This window comes from Coptis chinensis, chromosome 7 (genome assembly GCF_015680905.1).
Source record: "Coptis chinensis isolate HL-2020 chromosome 7, ASM1568090v1, whole genome shotgun sequence".
Classification (NCBI taxonomy): Eukaryota; Viridiplantae; Streptophyta; class Magnoliopsida; order Ranunculales; family Ranunculaceae; genus Coptis; species Coptis chinensis.
Window position 1 is genome coordinate 38,916,158 of NC_141462.1, and position 23,045 is coordinate 38,939,202.

The window sequence follows — 23,045 nt, forward strand, 5'->3', positions numbered from 1 at the left end:
TATTATTTACACTAAACTAGGTTTAAAACCCTAATTCCGGTTTTTATTAGCTTAAAACCCATTGACTTTATTAATTACACCTAAAGCCCACCTGATTTTTAGAAATGTGAAATAAAGGTTCCAACTTCGGTAAATTTCGAGTTTAAGTCTTTTCTTTGTGTTTCATTTATTCAAAATGCCCATTTTACCCTTTTTAAGTTTTTCCTCACAAACACCTCTCTTCTCAAAATATATCTTCATCACCACACTCCAACATACACTAGCTGTCGACCTTCGCATCTCCCACAATCAAAGTAATCACTTTGCCTCTCTATCTTCTTTTCTCCCCACTCTCTTTTTTTCCTCTAATCGTTCTAAAAAAATGAGTGTTTTTATTATTTATGATTTTGGATTTCAAAATAACCTTTGAAATTTGGTATTGATTGACTTTTTGGATTTCATTACAAATGAAGCATTTCCCCTTTATGTAGATTAGTTTTATTGCATACTCCTGTGATTTCAAGCGGTTGCTATATATATATATTGATTGTTTAATTTAATATCTAATTTTCTTTACTTTGAATTATTGATATTGTTACTACATACTTTGTAAAGTTATACGTTGAATACATTGTGTAATATTCTAATTGTGTTTTCAAGGTCATTTAACTCATATTGTTTTTGGCACTTGAATAACAATGTTGGTTATGTTATACAGAAAGATAACAAATTGAGAAAATATGTTGTGAAGCTATTTTCTGATTGTGCTTATATAGCTTCTCATCATGAATTTTTGCCTTGTGCTTGAAAAGTTGAAGAAACATGGCGGTTTTCCCCGCAAAGGTTTTGACAGATATTAGATTGGAAAATTGGGCAAATGCATACTTTCACGATTAGAGATATGGTAAGATACATGTGCTCGACACTAACTGATCGAATGTTTCAATGAATGATATGGATCACTAAAGAGCGCTTCCTGCCTATTATTCCTATGATTTTTGGAATCATGGAAAAGATGATAGAAATGACTTGGAACAGATTGGAGGAGTCTATGAAATGGAATTCCGTTTTATGTCCAAAAATGGAGATAGTACTGGTTAGTAAGGTTGAAGCTATAAGGACTTTGATGGTGGTTAGATCAAATGAAAATCAGTTTCTAGTTCATAGCGACGCCATTCATTCAGTTGATTTAATGAATAGATCATGTACTTGTAACTATTAGCGTGTCGATAATTTCCCTTGCATACATGTTATCGCTTGTATTGGTAGTAAGGGTGATTCCTTTTATAGCTACATTGATGAAGGATATACAGTGATCGCATTTAGGCAATGTTACTCACATTCTATCAAACTAGTTTCGAATGGTTCTATGCCAAGACATATGCTTAATTTTCCTACGGTTTATCCGTGTAGTCCGAAGATTGGTCCTGGTAGACTCAAGAAGAAAAAAATTGAAAGCACCGGTGTGATTCGTTAGTCTGTGATCAGTTTTGATGTTCTCGGCAAACCATATTTTTTTTGTTATCTTAATTGAGATTTTTAAGTATGGTCTTCTGACATTTATTAATGAGAAATTGATACTCATTGTATTCTTTTTATTGAATGTTAGATACTCATTTGAGATTATTCGTTAGTCGTTTTTTTTTTCATTTGTTATAATGAAATTTATATCCCAATGAAATTATTTGTGTTGCAATTGTAATTAAGAGTGCAACATTCATGTTGCAGTCATAATTGATAGTGCAACATTCTAATTGATATTGCAACATTCATGTTGCAGTCGTAATTGAGAGTTCAACATTCATGTTGTAGTCGTAATTGATAGTGCAACATTTTAATTGAGAATGCAACATTCATGTTGCAGTCGTAATTGAGAGTGAAACATTCTAATTAACAGTGCAATATTCATATTGCAGTCGTAATTGAGAGTGTAACATTCTAATTGAAAGTGTAACATTCATGTTGCAGTTGTAATTGAAGGTGCAACATCCATATTGCAGTGGGATGTTGTACAAGAACCATGCATGAGACTTACTTTTGATGTAATGCATGAGACTTAATGCTAGAACTATGCGTAAGACTTAATGCTATATACACATAAACAAATCTTGGTGGATTTGAACCACCATCCTCTTGGGATTCTTCTCCCAAGCGCTCTACATTTTTGAGCTAAAGATCCATTCTTTTTATGTTAACTTCATCACGATAATACTTATAGTACATTTGAATCAAAAGTAATAAGTGCACTTTCTATTGTGTATAACCATTAAGTTCTTTAACATTCATATATGAGTACATGTAATCTCAATTATTTGATGTCAATGTAATCAAAAAACATCCATGTTGCGATAGAATGACAAAAGGCAACATCCATATTGCGAGTGGTAATTGACAATGTAACATTCATGTTGCGTGTGGTTGTTGCGATGGTAATTGACGGTTAACAATATTCATGTTGCAAGATTAGTTGACAATGGTTGTTGCAAAGAGTAATTGACTATGCAACATTCATGTTGTAATGATAATCGATTGATGCACATCCATGTTGTAATATGAGTTGACTGGTTGTTAGAATGGTAATTGATTGTGCTACATCCATGTTGCAATGGTAATTGACGATAGTGTAACACTCATGTTGCGATAGGAGTTGACAATTGAAAACAACATGTAAAATCAAACAACAAGCATCAACATTTAAGCTTCATGTTCATTTAAGCAAAAAAAACAAGTTCATTAAACCAAAACACAAAATACCACTAAAATTAAATATATATATATATATATATATATATATATATATATATATATATATATATATATGGAAATTTTAAATTTAGTTTCTCACTTTTGTAATAGTTGGTTGTTTTTTTTTTTTTCGAAGATCTCGGTTTTAATGTACAAAATCGGTGGAATCGTCATTAATTTCAAATTTTAAATTTCCATGTTACACTTTTCATACTTTCAGTTTAATTTGGAGGAACTAGGGTTTGTTTTTTTGTTTTCAAACTATTTAGATTTCTGTTTGGAGAAGATGGGGTGAGGGACAAATTTATAATATTATCAAAAAATTGACTGGATGGGCTTTTAACATAATTACAAAAGTCTATGTCTTTTATAAATTAAATTAGAATGGTGGGCTTCATGCCCAATCTCTGTATTATTTAACTGATCCTAAAAGTTAGACCACCTGGTTTTTATTTATAGAAATTCGAAAGTTCCACCCATGGTTAATTTTCCGAATATTATTAGTCCCTCGCACTCTCCAGTGGCTGATCACTTCGGGTGTAAATCACACATTATACTGTGAGGTGGAATTGGCAGTTGTAAAAGTCTAGTGGCTCTCCCCGATTGGAGATGCCCTTACATGTGGGAAAAGTATATGTCAACGTACTTAGTCACCCCCAAAAGTGAGGGAAAAGTGTCTTATTCAGTCTGGTTTCTCATTCTTGGGAAAAGTGGAGTAAAAAAGTTTCTCATTCTTGTTCTTTCACACAAACTAGAAAATATATTTCACTTAAAAAAATCGTGCCGGCCTCATTGCTTTGATCAAGTCCGCATTGATCATGACTCCTACTACTCCTCCTTCTTCTTCTTGTTTTTTTGTCTCTCCTCATTTCTTCATTTCTCCAACTCCAACAACTTTCCAACGCTCCATTACTGCCACATGGCCTCAAACTACTCCTCCATGTCCCGACCATCATCACGACACTCTTCATCTTCATCTTCGAAACTCAACAACGGTCAACAGCCTTCTTCTGTACGTTCTAAGATTCCCACTTCTTCTTCTTCTTCTTCTTCAAAACGTCCCGTTACACCAAACTCAAGAACTTTACTGAATGAGAATGACTCAGGTTTGCATGTTATTTGTTTTACTGAATTTATGTAATGTCTAGTTATTTTGTAGTTAAAAACATAGAGTGTAATGATGACATTGGGTGGAATGAACACTATTTATGCTTATAATTGAAGGATGCTATTAGTGAATGGACTTTTGAATAACATATTAATCGTGCATTCGTGCATATAGACATGTTTGGAAGTTTGGCTAGATATAGAGAACTGTTCTAAGCTTTGTAGTAGTGGAATAAGGGTTTTAATGACAAAGTTTGGGAAAGACAAGATAATTTGGGAAAAAGTCGAGCCTCCTTACAATTTCTGATGGAAAGGCTGATATTTATCTTAAGATTGCCATGACGCACACATCTTTTCTGCACCCTTTGTAGCTGTTTTTAGTTGATGACTTGGTTGCCTTGTTGGGTTGCCAAAGAGTTGAAACGCCAAAATGCTATGCTGCCTTTTATAATCCCCAAGCCATGTGTCAAGGATCCCCCTCCAATTGTACATTCCAAGAGGTGCAGGCTAAGATGCATGCATCTTTTAGATATCTATTTCGTATAATAGTTCTGGACAAAGGGATTCTAGTACTGGAACCTCTTCTGTATTTTGTTCGTGTGCGGTGTTGTCATTTGTATTATGGAATAGCTTCATAGGATTATGGTTTTTGCTATATGAGCCTATAGAGTTAGGCAGGGAAGCTAAATAGTCATTAACCTTATTGGATTATAGAAATACATGAGAAAAGGAAATTAACTGAAAACAAGAAGAAACTTTGAAGATCGAAGCAACTATGTCCTAGTAATACCATGGAGGTCCTCCCTCTTGTTTAGTATCTGACTATCTGCACAGACCTCAGAGAATCAGTAGCAACCCAAACCATACTCAATGATTTGCAGGATCTTGAACAGCCTTAAGTTCCTGGACGGCAAATAAAGCCCATTACACGCCCGTTTAAACATTACTGCTCCATTGTCATCATTGGCTCCTCAAAATCCTGCCTTTTGGTCATTCACAGCGCCATCAGTTTGTTCAACAGAATCTGGTGGTTGCTAAGTCCATTTGCCTGGAATTCTACACCGATTCTTAATCTGGAACCAAAAACTCTTACTTCCTGGGAATTCTGGAAAATATGTAGCAGAGTATGTATATAAGCCTTCATGTCAGTCATCAATTTTAATAGAATACTGTGTGCTCCACTTTCGTACTTTTAATTTACGATTTAATTCCCGTTTAATCTTAAAGTATGTGAGTTGGTGTAGATGGAAGAAGCAGTCTTATATATATTGAACAAAAATCATATTTACTGAGTAGTGGTATATGTATCAAGTGTTCCAAATGTTAAGAGCATTTTTTTTTGCCTTAATAATGTTTAAAGCAGTAGAAGAAATTTGCATCGAGGTTCTTAATTCAATGTTTTTTCCTTTTCTTCCCCTTTACAAAAGAGCTTGCAAGAGTGCGAGTTTTTGTCAGGGTTCGGCCTAAAAATGATGAAGATCTTCTCTCTGGCGGTGATTCTTTTGAATGTGTTGAACTGCAGCCAGAGGTATTTATAATGTTGGCGGGTAAATACTCATAATAATCACATTTCTTTTGCGATCAATGTATTTCTTACTATGTTTGACATTACATAGTGCATAAATTCTTGACATGTGTCTTCTTTCCTATTAAGAAATTGTTCTAGGTTATATTGTCAAACCGCAGAGGGGCTTATTATTATGTGATGATTTTTTCCTCACGCAGTTGAAGAGGTTGAAGCTGAGAAAAAATAATTGGAACTCCGAATCTTATAAATTTGACGAAGTATTTACTGAAAGTGCTACTCAGAAACGTGTTTATGAGGTGGTGGCAAAACCTGTTGTGGAAGTAAGTCTCTAAGAAGCTTGTTGATTTACTAAATGAAAAACTTATTATTCTCACTTTCATTTGTGTCCAACTTCTACGATTGATCTTTCCTGTACGTTGAAAACATCGAGCTTGGAATTTTATAATCGATGAATCCTCATTTCAGGGGATCATTGCAGATTTAATTCTCTATATCCGTGGGTCTGGAAATCTCCAGAAAATATATATTTTAACATAAACCAAGAATGTTTGTTCATTAATTGGTCTTTTAAAGTATAATACATGTTAAATATGTACCTAATATTTTGACTTATTTTTGCAGAGTGTGCTGAATGGGTATAATGGGACTGTGATGGCTTACGGTCAAACAGGTACTGGTAAGACATATACAGTTGGTCAACTGGGCAAGGAAGATCCTTCAGAATGTGGTATTATGGTTAGAGCTATGAAAGATATACTTGCAAATACGTCTCCTGGTTCTTTCACTGTGGAGATCTCATATTTGCAGGTATTGAACGTTTAACATATAATAGATTTGGTTATTTGATCTAGGAAATATCTATGTTTTGGATGGCTTCAGTTGGTATTTTGATTCAGAACATTTTGCTAAAGAAATGTTGATCACTATTGTGAGTTCTTATTGATAGTATTTGTAACAAGGTGATACATTTTTCAGTGTTCGACATGAGTAAAAGTATCCCTGCACACTGACCTCCTTAAAACATACACATATTTGAAGTATTCCTATGTGTCTAGTGCGCTATCGTGCTAGGTGTGAGTCTGACATCACCACCCTATAGAATAGGATAGAGTGTAATTACAAGAAGAGTTTGGACTTATATAAATAGGAACATAGATGACATATCTGGTTAACACTTATCTGTAGTATGCTCTATCACTTTAGAATATAAGGTCAAACTTCTCACATGTAAACTATAGATTGATACAGTGATATACTTTCTTATGATAGAAAAGTATTTGTTTGTTTTATACCGGTCTTATTGTATGTACATCTTCTGTTCGTTTCTTTTGTTTTTGTGTGTTTCGTTTTGTGTGTTTGCAAAGCTTGAGGCTTTTTAATGTAGATCTTACTGGCGGAAGCTTCAGTTTAATTGAATCTACACTTTAATTGAAACACAATTAAAAGACGACCTAAAAATCACTCTTTTATTGAATCTCTCAATCACAAATCACACACATAAACAAAACTCCTGAAACCCTAATTACAAGCCCGTTATTTAAAGTAAACCTAGAAAGCATAAACCAATAGGAATATGACATGTGTCCAACTAACTAATGGACTCGAACCATGGGCTTGGACTCAACTAAGGGGCTCACGCCCATAACATATAGAGGGAACATAGGCGCACACCTATGACACTAACAGACTCGACTAATGTTCTACATCACTCTCCTCATGTTGATGAAGCTTGTCCATAAGCTAAAGTAGTGGAGCGTCTGAAGCTGGAAATACTGACAAAGCTTCATGCTGGAAATCTAGGACAAGATCAGGTGGCGTGGCAACAACATCTTCGACCTCATATTCACCTTCAACTAATAAAACAGGGCGCTTCTTCTTCTTAGGACACTCAGCAGCAATGTGACCTATAACGCCACATTCAAAGCACTTTCTAGCAAAGACTATATGTCCCAAAGACCGGGGGAGTAGCGGTACAGAACTACACTTGCAGAACCAGTATAAGGTGCAAAAGTCGTACCAGGTGAAAGCACTCGTTCAGCACGTAATGCATATTTAAACGCGGTAGCCATGTCCTCAATCTCAAACATGATAAGTGCTTCACGAATTGACCTGCGCAGACCATTCAAATAACGACCAACCCTCTGTTTATCAGTTTCAACCAACCCAGCACGAGTACACAACAACTGAAACTGCTCAGTATATTCTTGAACCGACGACAACTGTTGTTTCAAATTCTGTAGACGAATAAACAAATCTTGATGGTACTATTTAGGAACAAAATGCGCATGTAACTCTCGGCGCATACTAGCCCAAGTGCAAACACGCCTGTAACCTTGATTAACCCTCTGCAGATTTAATTCATCCCACCACACCAAAGCATAACCCTTCAACTTAGTGGCTGCTAATTTAACCTTCTTTCCATCATCTAAGTTTTTATAATCAAAGGCCTTTTCAATTTGATTAAGCCAATCAATAAACTCGTCAGGATCGAGTTTACCATCAAAAGTAGGCACATCAATTTTAATATCACCCGCCTAACTCCCTCCAATATTCGGAGGAAACGATTAACATCCACAACCCCATTATCAATATTCTGAACACCATGATCTTCATCAAAATAATTAAAATGGTCATACCTTTCAAAATCACCTGCCTGACGGTTAGGGTCACGGTCTGGCCTACGAACACTTCGATCAATAGAAGGAGAAGAAGGCTATTCTCTTGCCTTGCATTGCGAGGAATGGGTTGTTCCCAAAAATTCCTATCACTATCAACTCAGCGCTACACAGGACGTTGGTTACCACAACCTCTGCCTCGAACTTGATTAACACGCGGAATCTCACACCCTTGTGGAGGAAGACGCACGCCTCTAGCTGCCTCTTGCATTGGTAGCCCTCGATTTTGGCCATTAGGGTTTAACCTTGGCTGAAAAATCGGATCTTGTGTCCCTCAGAGGCCTGACGACAGTAGTAGTGGACTGGTGGTGGCACTATGGGTGGAACTCGCACAGGGAGCTCTCCAACACCGTCATTATCTTGACCAATACCAACAATAGGTGGTATACGATCAGCTACTTCATCCGCCTGATGAACTTCATTGTTGTTATTTACTCCCACAACTCTGTCCTCACCATTAGTAGATGGATCAATAGGCGCAAAAGGGTTTCGAAGAGGGACTGTACCACTACTCTGCAATGACGCATCATCAGTACTAGCCACTGAACCATTATTCGGTGGTGGTGGCGGCTGTTGCGCCTCTCTCTGTACTGTAGCCATTGTTGCAGTAAAGTTCTGGAACATCTGTGTCATGTTTTTCATGTTTTTCTCTAACCGAAACATGCGAGTATCCATGGATGGGGACGACCTCGAGTTGCTTTGTTATTCACCATAATAACACAAAAAAAATTGACTTTTGAAAAAAAAAATTTGCTGTGAACAGTAACCTGGGTGAACAGTGGCGTGGTGAATAGTACCTGATGAACAGTATTTTCGGTGAATAGTACCGTAAATAGTAACCCCTGGAATTAATCTGCTCCAATACCAAATAATGTAGATCTTACTGGCGAAAGCTTCAGTTTAATTGAATCTACACTTTAATTGAAACACAATTAAAAGACGACCTAAAAATCACTCTTTTATTGAATCTCTCAATCACAAATCACACACATAAACACAACTCCTTAAACCCTAACTACAAGCCCGTTATTTAAAGTAAACCTAGAAAGCATAAACCAATAGGAACATGACATGTGTCCAACTAACTAATAGACTCGAATCATAGGCTTGGACTCAACTAAGGGGCTCACGCCCATAACATATAGAGGGAACATAGGCGCACGCCTATGACACTAACAGACTCGACTAATGTTCTACATCACTTTTACTGTTTAGCTAATGAAATATTGTACTGATTCGTGTACTATTTACCGCTGAATATCTTGTTTACAATACTCTTTGATGTCAACAGACTGATTATTTTTTACGATTTTATTGCATTTCTCCAGTTGTATTTAGAATCTGTTCAAGATTTGCTTCTTCCAGAAAAAAACAACATTCCTATAGTTGAAGATCCCAAGACAGGTGAAGTGTCTTTGCCTGGTTCTGTAGTAATTAAAGTTCAAGACCTTTACCACTTTGTACAGCTATTGCAAATCGGTGAGGCAAACCGTCATGCAGCAAACACAAAGCTAAATACAGAATCTTCGCGTAGTCACACCATTCTTACGGTGGGGGAGGGACCTCTTTTAGATTACTGGTTTAAATTAATTTAATTTAATTTTGACTTTTTAATATACAATCAGAAATGAAAGGTGCGTGTGTGTGTGTATTTTTTTAAATAGGTATATATCCATAAAAATTCCCAAGGAAAAGCAGGCAGTGAGCCATCTTCTCTGGCAAGGGACACCAAGATTGGAGTACCTGTTCAAAATGGTGTAGCCACAATTCTCAAAAGCAAATTGCTGATTGTGGATCTCGCTGGATCTGAAAGAATAGACAAATCTGGTTTGTTTGAGTTTATCCACATGACTTTTGAGTTTATCCATTTATTTATCAGATTAAGAGTACAATTAGCAATCAATTTGTGCCTACTTTACTGCATAACTTGGTATACTGTTAGCAATTACCATTTTGGTATAATTCCCACTGCTTGATTTAGGCATAGAGCACTATGACATGTTCCATCACATATTTATGGGATATTCATGAGCATTGTTGTTGAAAAATGGCTAATTAGTCTTAAAGCTCAAACTTGTAGAAAGGGCTGATTCGTATATACATCAATAGGAGGCCCTGAGAATAGAACATAGGTAGGGCACACCTAGGAATGGGGTGGAATAAGCTCAACAGTTGTGTCACCAAAAATATTGTTCTTTTTTGGTATGAAATTTTTGGTCAAGTGTCTTTGAGAAGCCCTTTTTTTTGGTCAAGTGTCAGCTTAATATCAATGTGCTTATGTGCCTATATGAGTAACTATATTTTACTAGATGGAATCTGTCATGGGGATCTTCTTAAACTGGATGGAATTGCACTATTTTGCTATTGCTAATGGAAAGTCTAAAATGTATCAACTGAACTTGGCAATTATATTTGTTAAAAAAGTCATACAAAAGTGTAATTTCCTAACCCTAGGAAGTCAACTTCTTTGCTAGCATCTAAGAACCTGATGTCAAACACTGGCAAAGTGTGTAAGCTCATGCCTGACACATGGATTATGGAAGTTCGGATATGAATAACCCTAGTGCAACTGAGCATACTTGTTGGGTCTGGTAATTAACCTTCAAAGCATGGTTCTCTTTACTGCCCGAGTTGGTACCCAAAGTGCACAGTGTAGACTTGTATTATCCATGTTATCTTATGTACGTAAACTAATTTTATATCAGTCATTGCTGTAAGTTTTTGTTCAATAAATTATCATGTTTGTGATATAGTATTTTGTAATTCTTGTATTGACTGGTAATGTTTTGATCATTGTTCAGACAACGAATGCCTAGAGGAGTATAATAGAAGATAGAATTACTAAGCCTTGTTGTTTTTGTTTTGTTTTGTTTTTGTTTCATTTTATTATCATGCTTCTGGACGTTTTAGTATCATATACATTATTCTCAGTTCGCTCTATCCTTGTGATGCAGGTAGCGAAGGTCATATGCTTGAAGAGGCAAAATTCATCAATCTTTCTCTCACTTCCCTTGGAAAGTGTATAAATGCGTTAGCTGAAAATAGTCCCCATATACCAACAAGGGATTCAAAGCTCACCAGATTACTTCGTGATTCATTTGGAGGTTATCTATATTGGTTGTCTTTTCATTAATAAGTTATATGTGAATCTGGGGTTATGTTACCAAATATAAAACATCCATATTTTCATTCTTCTAGAATGATCCTTAATCATTTAAAACTTTTAACAAGATGGTCTTGACATCAAAGATTGTAGGCTAATTTGGGGACTTGGGGGTGTACTTGGTTAACCCAAGCCAACATTGGTTTTAGAAGCACCAAACTTATCCAAACAAAATGTTTTGGTAAGATTATTAATTATTAGTCATGAATGTTTACAAATGCTGGAGGCCTAGGTGCCACTGTCTCACTGTTAATGGCTAAACTAAGCAGATAATGGCATAACCACTCTCCTGTCTAGTCAGTTCTCTCTGCATGCAGTGCTAGTCTGAGTTCTCGACACCTTACTGTGCATGACCTTGGTAAGTAGATAAGTTAGGGGGTTATGATCCCATTGTTTTTAGGTTGGGTTGATTAACGCAGCCACTCTTAGGTCAGGGTCTAACGTCCTAGGCAGATCTTGCAGGCTTCAATTGTAATAATATTATGGGATTGACATTGTCATTGATCCACAGTTTTTGCAGACATAATTTTTAGGTATTAGTGCGGACACCATTGTGACCTATATGTTTGTAGGTCACAGTTGCTGTCACAAGGATTGGACCTATGAGAAGGCTACCCTGGGTGTACCCCAGGGTAGATTTTGGGAAAACACATGCTAAGTAGGTCTAGAGACTACTATATGGGCTTTATCCTTAATAGGTTTGAAATAGAAAACCCATATTCTCATTCTTCACTAGCCCATAGTTAACAATATTCCCGCGACCTCGCCCCTCATTCTGTTTCTCTTTTTTGAATTTCTCCTTTCATATATAACATCTTTTTAAATTTGAAATCCTCTATAGTTATAGTCAAGTTAAGCGTCTATGCTAATTTATGTATTTCCATATTTTAGTTATTACTATAGAATAACATATTATTAGTTTCTGAAATAGGTTCTGCGAGGACCTCACTTATGATAACAATTGGGCCATCTGCAAGAAATTATGCAGAAACTGCCAGCACAGTCATGTTTGGGCAACGGGTAAGCGTAGAGAAAATATTGCAATTGTATGCTCATAAATAGTAGTGAATATTACCAGTGATGATATGCTGCATATCATAGTGTTTGTTGGTAGAAATTATATGTGGATACAGAAAGATTAATACTGTTTGTCTATTAAAAAAACAGATTAATTCTAATGGAAGACAAAAACATCGATACCCTCTTGTTAATTACAAGTCTCTTGTTGCTAAAGATTGCGTCAATCTTAATTATTAATTGCAGGCAATGAAAGTAGTCAACATGGTGAAGCTCAAGGAAGAATTTGACTATGAAAGCCTATGTCGAAAACTTGAGTGTCAGGTTGACTATCTAACTGCAGAACTTGAGAGACAACAAAAATCGAGAGAAGATGACCGAGAAGAGATGGAAAAGAAGCTCAGAGACTGTCGAAACTCTTTTGCCGAATTAGAAAAGGATCTAGTTTCAAGGTCGGAGGTATGTTCTCTTCTTATTCCGTGTATTCAAAGAGGATTCTCTTGTACAAAAGGCTTTTATCCTTGCTTTTTCCCTTGTGGTGACTTCAAGTCCCTTGTAGTCAAGGTTTAAGAAATCATCTTATTAAACATTGGGGCATCCAACTCAAAACCAATTGGTGATGAGTGGAGATGCCCAGGAACTTATATTTTGTTAAACAAGGCGTGCAATGTTTCATGTTGGACTATAAACTAAACATCCCAACACGCCCCCTCACATGTGGCGTTACTTGAGCCTAACACGTGTACAAACATCTTTGGGTGAAGTAGAGTAAACGGGCCTTTGGGCCAAACATAATAGCTTGCTATGATACCATGTTAAACTTTAGGAGCATCCTATGGAAGATGGGCATCCAACTTAAAACCAATTGGTTACAAGTGGAGAGGCCTCATAATTTATATTTATAATTGCAAGGCTTTAGACACCCGATATGGGATTATAATCTCAACACACTCCATCAAGTGTGGCGCATCTTGAGCGTAACACGTGAACAATTTTTAAACGGGTTATGTGGATACTCCATGGGCCAGAGAAACAGCATGCTTTGATACCGTGTTGAAGATTGGTATCCAACTTAAAACCAATTGGTTACAAGTAGAGAGGCCCTAGGATTTATATTTATGATTCCAAGGCTTTAGACACCCAATATGAGATTATAATCTCAACACATCTAACCCAAAACCAATTGCGTGACGTGGAGTAAACAATAGGACCTTTGGGAAAACACAATGCCCTGCCCTAATACCATATTAAACATTGCGGCATCCAACTCAGAACCAATTGGTGATGAGTGGAGAGGCCCAAGAACTTATACACTGTTATGCAAAGCTTTTAGAGTCCTATGTGGGACTATAAATTGAACATCTCAACACCTCTAATTTGGATTCTTATGTTGGCTAAATATTGTTCGAGTCTAATTTGGATTAAGTTTATGCGATTTAACAATTAGGAAGGGGGATCTCGATAATCTCTGAAAGTCCCATGAATGATACTTTTATGTTGGGTCCCTCATGGAATGACATTTCCTATGGATGACATTAGTTGTAGCCGAAATATAATTGGATTAAAGAGTAAAAAGGTCAAGGTGCTGAAGTTGAGCATTCGATTCCATGTCGGAGAGTGTTTATAGAATGGTGGAAGCTGCCTTCATCCATTGGAGAGAGGAGATTCTTTCTACGGTTTTAGGTTTGAAAAAGAATTTGAAGAGTTGTCTCTAAAACCATTTTGAAGACTTAATTTTATTTTAAAAATGCCAAATGAAAGGCTCATGATACACGAGTTCTTTTCATGAATTTGTGGAAGAAACAATGAAGCTTCGTGGTTTTTTCAAGAATTTTTTGGTTAGACATTGAATGTCTGTTGATTTGAACTTGTTTGTTTTTGTTTTTGTTTTTTTAACCAAACAAAAGCTTGTAGGTTGAGAACCTAAATGAATTACAAAAGGATAGAAGAAAAGAAGTAGACTACATCAGTACATCTAGGGAATTTCCTTAGAGATTATATTGGGTCCCACAATATGATATAATAGTCAAATATAAATTTCATGTAAATCCTCTATACGTAAGTGTTAAGATGTTTGTTATAGTCACATGGGATGTGTGGAGCCTTGCAGTTGAGTACAAATGTTCTCGGGGCTCGGGCCTCTCTACTTATAACCAATTGGTTTAAAGTTGAATGCTCATAATACTTAGGTGGCGTTTGGCAACACAAATTTGATTGCCAGCAACTTAAAGTGAAAGTAGTTGAAATCGTTTGGATACTCAACATCAAATGAGAAAAGTCAGTAACTAGAAACGTGGGTAGTGGACTAGTGGGCCGGTTAGTTATTTTTTTGTGTTTAGGACATCAAAAGTATTAAAACTGTAATGACACGTGGTTAGATGTGATTAGTGAGACAAGAGAAAAATCTTCAAAATCTTGGACGTGGATATGGAAACTGGACAATAACTAAATAAAGGGAGAAAATTTTGGTCTCCACATTTTTCTCCAAATTTTGCTAGAAGTTGAAAGCAAAATAAAAAGGCTACGTGAGAAAGTAAAAACCTGACTAGGATTTAGCAACTCTTGTGGGCACCACTAACAAACTTCCCATGTTTTATCTTTTTTCTAGTTATCAAGTTACTGGCAAAAAAGTTCCCAAACGCCGCCTTAACATAGTATCAGAGCAGACTATTGTGTTTGGCCCCAAGGGTCCTTTTACTCCATGTCACCTAAGTGTGTTGTCCACGTGTTAGGCTTATGTAATACCACATGTGAGGAGGCGTGTTGATATGAATGTTATATAGCCCCACATGGGATATGTAAAGCCTTGCAATATAGTAATAGTGTTCCTAGGCCTTCCCACTTATAACCAATTGGTTTTAAGTTGGATGCTCATATGTTTAATAATAAAACCTTAGACTCTTAGCAAACAAAATGAGTTTGTCAAACTCAACCCCAAACTTTCAAAATGTTGCATGTTGTATTTGGGCAACAACTTGGAAGGATAGCAGCTGGAACCAAGCCCTTTGGGATTTAGCTTACCCTACGTGGCAACCAACAAGATCCAAGTCATACTTGAATCCAAGAAAAATAAAATAAAAAGGGATTGTATATATAGCAAGGACATGATTGATAGTAGTGAAATTTATTGTAGGTAATCAAGAAGAAAGTTGAGAGAAAAAAGAGGACGGCTTATATAGGGAAAGAAAGCCCAAAAAAAAGTTCAGTTCTTGGGGGTCCTGTCACGGCTTACAAGCCCCCCCCCTCCCAAGTTGGAGCATAGAGATCACAAATGCCCAGCTTGACACAGAGAATGAAATGAAGCACGCAGTAGCGGCTTAGTGAGTACATTTGCAAGCTGGTCTCCCGAGCGCACGGAAGAAGTAACTATCCTTCTGCTCATAACTAAGTCCGTGATAAAGTGACAATCAACCTCCACATGCTTAGTATGCCGAAATACCGGATTACTCGCAATAAAAATAGCAACTTGATTATCACAAACCATTTGTATATGAGAAGGAACAACAAGACCCATCTCAGAAAGAAGTGAATGGACTCACATCATCTCACAAGCTGTATGAGCCATAGCTCTATACTCAGCTTCAGCACTGGACCTGGCAATAACATTTTGTTTCTTACTACGCCATGTAACAAGATTCCCACCAACAAGGTACAATACCCATAAGTAGAACCACGATCAGTACGACTGCCATCCCAATCAGTATCAGAGTATCCAATAATAGACAGAGACTGTGATCGTCTGTACAGTAGGCCTTGACCTGGAGAACCCTTCAAATACTGTAGAATTCGAATAACTATCTCCCAGTGAGGCATGCGAGGTGCATGCATGAACTGACTAACCACACTAACAACAAAGGTAATATCAGGACAAGTAACAGTAAGATAAATCAACTTTCTAACCATCCTCCTATACCGACCAATATCATCAAAAATCTCTCCCTGTACATTATCAAGTTTTACAGTGGAATCCATAAGAGTATCAACTGGTCGGGAAGCAAGCATGCCAGTCTCTAAAAGCAAATCTATTGCATATTTCCGCTGTGACAAATAAATACCATCCTTGGATCAAGTAACTTCAATCCCAACTGAATATCGAAGAAGTCCCAAATCTTTTGTATGAAAATGTCAAGCTAGCTTACAAGAACTCTAACAATAGTAATTCTATTATCCGTGGGCCGAGATAACTTTTGTTTATTGTGAAAAGAAAAATAAAGACAACCCCAAAATGTTTTGAGATAGAGCCTTTCATTTTGGGCAAGAAGGATTCTTAAAATTGAAATCAGATTTTGGTGAGAGTTCTATATTTGTTGTTGTCAGGTTTTTCTACTTTTATTTTATTTTTTGCCATTGATTTTTGAACCTGAAATAACTTTGAAAACAGAACAATATGTTTAAACTCCGTCTTTGGTAGGTTGAGATTATAGATTGACAAAATCTTTTTAATGACTGAGATTTCAACATTACTTAGGCGATTATGGCTCCTTACGTTCTATTTGGTGCAAAGTTATTATTAGGGTTTTCTCCATTTAGTGAATTCTATACCAAACAGTTTGGGAAGATATAACATTTTCCGGTGTCTAGATGAGGGTTATTTATTTATTATTTTTTCCTTTAATCGAAAAGTCTGATGGAAATGCATAAGATCTCAGAATACTCTGGTATATACTTGCTACTTAAATATATGAGTCTTTCTTGCAGTTCTTAGAAAATGAGAATAGCCATTTGCAATTGGAAATCAGAAGTACGTTTGATGAGTTGAAACTCCAGAAAGATCATAATGATTTGTTGAACGATGAAGTGGCACGACTGGAAGTGACTTTGGAAGAGAGCAAGGTGATACTTTCTACTAACACCTTGCTTACTTATACAATTTTATTACCAAAATTTTCTTTTACTCATAGTCATTATCTTTTGTTCTTATCTTACCTTTTTTCGTCAAATGTTTTAAGTGCAGGCTAGGTCTTTCTAGTTGTTGAGATGTTTAGTCCCACATGGGATATGTTAAGCCACACATAAAAATACTCAAGTCTCGGGGCCTCTCCACTTATCACCAATTGGTTTTAAGTCGTTGGATGCCCATCTTCAATACTAGTTTCATGATTCAGGGGCACTTAATGCGTGACCTAGATAAATGCACACTTCACCCTGTGATTACATGATGCTAGGTTTAAATACAATCCCTGAGTGTATAAAACCCCATCTTATCGATGAAAAGATGAGGCATGGACATGTCACTAACTTACCATGCTAGTATCACATATTAGTTATAGAAACAAGATGGACTCGGATTTTCATGTAGGAAGTGAAGATTTGTATTTTTTTTTCATATTTTTTTATTTGTTTTGGTGTAAGTGTAGGATGTGAAGATAGCGTAGCCATTATCTGCTTGAGGACTTCACCATAGATTGTTTAGTTTCTTCAGTAGCTGTTTTAATGTTCTCCAGCTTTAAAAAAGTTTGCTAAGAGAGTTATTAAATTTGGGTATCCAACTCAAAACTAATTGGCTATGAGTGCTTTGACTGAAGCTTTATGTATTTCTAATGCGTGGCTTTTAGACACCCAATATGGGATTATAAATCTCAAGTGGGGCATATATTGAGCCTAGCAAGTGGACATTTTTTTGGGCCACAAAAATAGCTTGTAATAGATCTTTGGGCCAGAGAAATAGCTCTCTCTGATACCATATTAAATTTGGGCATCCAACTCAAAACCAATTGCCTATGAGTGGAGCAGCCCCAGGATTTATATATTTTTAATGCATGGCTTTAGAATTTAGACACATGACAAAGGACTATAAATCTCGCCAGCAATATTAGTTAATTTCTTAGTAGTTTGCACTATAATTTACTAGTATGTTACTTCAGTTTTGAATTATACTTTATGAGAAAGGGGCTGAATGTGGGGGTGGCTCCTTGTTGCTTATAAAAAAAAAAAAAGAATAAAAAAGGGGATGAACAAGTTCTGTCACTTTGTTCTATTTCCCAAGTCATGGCTAAATGCTGAAGAAGCAGTTCATTATTGTTTAACAAGTGCTAATGGAAATTTTTTTGTTGATAGCAGGAAAACCACCTTGAAAACTCCACATATCAGAAGGTTCTTGCAGACACTACTCAGATGTATGAGAAAAAAATAACAGAGCTGATTGAAGAGCTGGAAGATGAGCATGCCTGTTTCGGAATTGCCCAAGAAGAATTACATGTAGTAAAGAAAGTCCTAAGTGATTATCAAACCTCATTTCCGGTGGGTAATTGTACTTGTACTCTCTCTCTCTCTCTGAAAATCCTTTTGGTGTTACATCTTAGTGCTATTCACCCTAGAATTTTTTCAAAATATATATGAACTTATCATCATGTGTGTTTTTTTTTGACTTGTCAATTTTGAGCATTGTGTGACTCAGTGTTACTTATGCAGGACAAAAGTATCAATTTTGTTTTTTGACAAACTTTATTCACAACAGTATATTACTACCAACTTGTAAGCTTTTAGAACAAGGAGAATGCCTCTTTTGAAACCCTAGGTCCTCTTCAGTCTTTGCCATAAAGCATAGGTCTTCTCTCTAGCTGCCAACGACAACCTATCATTTATATTCTTTTATACCCTTTTTGGTAGGTTAAACTCAATCTTCCATTCTCCTCTTCATCTGATGGTCTTTGAATATCGAATGTGTCCTTGCCGCAAATAGCGAAAGCCCATCCCTTAGGGTTTCATGCGGGGTGCTCTGGTGCTCAATCTTTTGTGCTCATCAGATTGGCCTGTCCTATCCATGTGGCACACGAATCTTTGTTATCACAATTAGCAAGTGATTTTCATTTTAGTTATATATAAGGCCAATCCCCCTCCCCATCGTTTTTCCTTTTGGGTTGCACATAGTAGTGCTATGTTTGATTTCATTTTGTACGTTTCGGTGTATCAGGGGAGATGAAGGTTGGGTCTTATTTATTTAGATTCTGGCCAATTCCGTAACTGTTGATGTAGTTTTTTCAGGTTATATTCACATATTCAAATTTTCTTATGAAAAAAAAAACACGATTATGCATCTTGGTCAGTTGCAATGTATTTGGTCCATCTTGTTCTGTAGTTCTAGGGGATTGTGTTGGTCCCACAATGCATGTATGACAGCACTGGAATCTGCTTCTATGCAAACACTTTTAAATTTCTGTGTAAAGCAACATCAATACCCTCTAATATGGCATTTCTTGACATTCTGCTATGAGTAACTCACTTGATGTACCCCATTAATTTTAAGTTTTTTTTTTATGAAACCGATTAATGTAATCCTAAAATTCACAAAACTTCACTAATTGTCATAAAGCTTTAAGCCACCATAATAAACAATATAGGTTACAGAGGATCACCTTGATGCCACTGTGTAGTACTTTAAAGAAACCTTTAGGTCAATCATTGTAACGATCCACTCGTCCACCGAATACTATGCGATATTGTCGCCACTTAGCCAATAGTCGATCTCCAGAGGTGTGGTGTTCTGTTCTTGACGGAACTTCCCAAGAGGTCTATCCTAGTACCGCTCCTTCCTAAGCATGCTCAATTCCTGAATTGTTACGGAAGTTGGTGCATTCATGCTTGAGAAGGCATCAACACTCATATATGATAGCTAATCGCATTTATCCAGGATCTAGAAACACACGCTCCTTGTCCAATGTTGGACCAAAGACAGTTTGCACAATTATCTTCCCTCACTGGGCTAGCTGCTTATCCAGCCTACCCTCTCCCACCCTTGACTTATGAGACATAATCGACAGATACCATAACTAATGATCTACCACATATTATGTGTACGTTCTTAGGGAATACACCAAATTCCCTAAGAACTCTGGCATAAGCGTGCTCAGACGGGACCAGGTACCGGTGCCTGACCTCCTCAGTGACTCAATGGTGACATATCCCATAATATGTGGTGTATTATTATAGATGGGACCATATACGAGGAAAAATCACTTGTCAAGGATACTAGATTATGTCGTAAAGGTGCTAGCCTAGCGAGGGGTGATCGACTGATGGTTGAGCCAGTTGTGTTAGCCCTACACCAGACAAGAAGTGTTTTGAGATCCTGGATATAGGCAATCTTTGTTTATGTACGAGTGCCGAGGCTTTTTTAAGCTCGAATGCACCAAATCACATAAGAGTTCAGTAGTTTGGTGTGTTAAGGCATGAAAAGTACTAGGATGATGGCTCGTGGTCTGCAGTTGCTAAGTTGGGATAGTATCCGCGCATAGTATCTGGTTTATCGCTACATTCACTCTTGATAATAGAGAATGTTGCTACTAAAATGCAAGTTTATATCCATCTTTTGTACAACATGGTCAATAGATAACAATTGACTTGATCAAAAGCATTTGTAGAATCCTTCTTTCATATAACACAAGGAGTCCTGGCAGTTTGTTTTTGACTTGAGGATCTGTGCTCATTTGCTATCAAAGCTCCTATTCCACATATGGTTGCACTTCTTTTCTAATGAGTATAATCCTACTACAGCACTCTGTATTTGGAAAGTCAGAATGTAGTTTATCTATTAGTTCCAGAACTGCAAGATGTGTAACCTCGTGTCACCTTTTATGTCTTAGTAGATATGGTTTATTGACTCGCTAGACGGATTTAGCATGCTGAAGTTTTCCTTTATTTATAACAAATTCTTATTCAGATTCATGGGCAAAATGAGATTGATGAGCTGAGGCTTAAGCTACGGGAAATTTGTGAACTGTACAAGAAAACTGTACAAGAGTTTCAATCGTTGAAAACAGAAAATGAGGAGCTAATGTTTCAGAAGGTGAGGTTGGCTACCTGGAGTGCAGTATTAGGACCAGCGCTTTGAATAACGGTCGTCTTCTTATACCCTTGTATATATAACATATATTTCAGATTCAGGAGCAGAATGAGGTTGCTGAGCTTAGAATGAAGGTACAAGAATCGTTTCAGTTGCATGAGAAGACGTTGAAGGAGCTTCAACATATGAGTAGAAAAAACGAAGATTTAATATCAGAGCAGGTATCTTTCACATATGACACTAGATGTCTGTATCTAAGAACTTCTTAGTTGTAATTCTTAATATCTTTATCTGTTTTTTCCCCTAGATTCAGGGTGAGAATGAGATTAAAAAACTTACGGTAAAGCTTCAAGAAATGTCTAATCTACATGAGAAGACTGTAAATGAACTTCAATCTCTTCAAGCAGGCCAGAAAACTCTATTATCAGAGAAGGTATGGTTTATTTGTATTGCCAAATTTATGTTCTTGAATGGGACAGGATCTTCTATAGTTGGTTAGTATGAGAAAACCTTAAAAAAACTCCCAGTTGCATTGAATAGTGTCAAATATTTAGGGTGTACTTGGTTTTTAATATTATGCAAATTCACTAGTTAAAGATAAACATATGAAATTTTAACACCCACCCACCCACATGAATGTATATATATATATATACAAATTGATACGTGTAAGGATATTTTTTTACTTTCAAATCGTTCAACTTTTGCAGCTTAATACGGAAATTTTATAGGATATTCCTGAATGACCCCTTTGTAGATTAGTGTTGAATCGTAGCTTTCTTATTTCGCAAACCTCTTAATGGCATGTTGTTTCTGGATATTTATTATGTTTTGTTCTTTTTTATGATGTATGACGTTTCAAGGCTATGTTAGACGAAGAACTTTGTAAAACAAAGCAAAGAATGTCAGTTGAGGAGAAACAAAGGAAGTATCTTGAAGATGAGAATGCTAAACTGATAAAGCTTGTAGATGAGAATGATGGTGACTCTGAGGTAGCTATATTATATCACCGACAGATATTAAACTGTCTATAGGATTTGTGTCCATTCTGAGTGTTGCCTTTTATTGATCTTCAGTGTAAAAAGCAGCATTTGAATGGAATTACGGGCGAAATATCATCAGGATTTGGAACCCCGATGAGTTTACTTAAGCTACACCAACCGAGGGAGTCAATATCTGGTCAGAAGGCAACTGTTGCTAAGATATATGATGAAGGTATGTTCTTTGACAATATAGTCACAGTAGGGTGTAGTGCTAATCTTACGTGTACAAATCCGTAAAAATTTATCAAGTGTTTTCTAGGGATCAGTTTGTCTTGGTAGAAGGCCCGCTACTATGTCGAATCACGTGACATACATTTTGTGAAAACTCTTCCACTTGGTGATGGATACAAATTGCTTACAAAAATTATGCAACATAATGCTGTTGTATGGTAGAGGAGTCTTCTGCCAGCACATGTCGAAACCCTTGACCACTTATCTCAGTCCAAGTAGAAGACTTTGAGATCATTTTTTCTAATTATCTTCTTGAGCTATTCAAATTTTCTAGAGGTTGACACATATTTTCAGTTGGTCTACCAAAGATTATATCTATGTTGAGCTCTGAAGAGTTGGAAGTTCAAACACATGCTGTAAAGGTTGTGGCCAATCTTGCTGCTGAAGGTACACATGTTCATACAATGCTAAGTTGTCCTATCATGCAAATACACATATTCACAGAAGGTTTATCTTTAATAAATGTACATATATATATATATATAGGGGAGGGATAGAGCCACATTCACTGTAGCCACATTATAGCCACATTGTAAACGAGGAAGCAATAGTAATTTGTCGGTTTTTCATTAAGAAAGCTATTGCATCGCATCCTCAAAGATTTTTGTATGAGCTGCAGCATCTGCCCCGCTTTTCCACTAAAGCCAAAACTGTAAAACTTGGTCTCTGTTAGTGTATGAGTATTGTATTAATTACTTGGTTTAAATCTATCATTTTAAACAAATCTATCCATACTAGTGTGTAAATCTATCATTTTAAACAAATCTACCTATAC

At 36.5% G+C, this 23,045-nt stretch overlaps 1 protein-coding gene across 3 annotated transcripts in view; it reads left to right on the forward strand.

Moving 5' to 3' along the window:
• Positions 1-3,251: 3,251 nt before the first annotated feature.
• The window catches only part of MRH2 (Armadillo/beta-catenin repeat family protein / kinesin motor family protein), a 35,741-nt gene continuing 15,947 nt past the window's right edge, over positions 3,252-23,045 (forward strand). The window contains exons 1-17 of one of the 3 annotated variants that reach the window (XM_086573440.1): positions 3,254-3,830; positions 5,259-5,359; positions 5,557-5,679; positions 5,981-6,166; positions 9,363-9,584; positions 9,699-9,861; positions 10,989-11,138; positions 12,129-12,217; positions 12,461-12,673; positions 16,913-17,047; positions 18,275-18,454; positions 20,874-20,999; positions 21,092-21,217; positions 21,304-21,429; positions 21,860-21,988; positions 22,073-22,211; positions 22,565-22,657. In XM_086573440.1, coding sequence (XP_086429566.1) covers positions 3,344-3,830; positions 5,259-5,359; positions 5,557-5,679; positions 5,981-6,166; positions 9,363-9,584; positions 9,699-9,861; positions 10,989-11,138; positions 12,129-12,217; positions 12,461-12,673; positions 16,913-17,047; positions 18,275-18,454; positions 20,874-20,999; positions 21,092-21,217; positions 21,304-21,429; positions 21,860-21,988; positions 22,073-22,211; positions 22,565-22,657 — 2,788 coding nt within the window. In that variant the 5' untranslated portion in view covers positions 3,254-3,343. Of the gene's footprint in view, positions 3,831-5,254; positions 5,379-5,556; positions 5,680-5,980; positions 6,167-9,362; positions 9,585-9,698; positions 9,862-10,988; positions 11,139-12,128; positions 12,218-12,460; positions 12,674-16,912; positions 17,048-18,274; positions 18,455-20,873; positions 21,000-21,091; positions 21,218-21,303; positions 21,430-21,859; positions 21,989-22,072; positions 22,212-22,564; positions 22,658-23,045 lie in introns of those variants that run through there. The other 2 variants (XM_086573441.1, XM_086573442.1) reach the window with 2 other exon arrangements.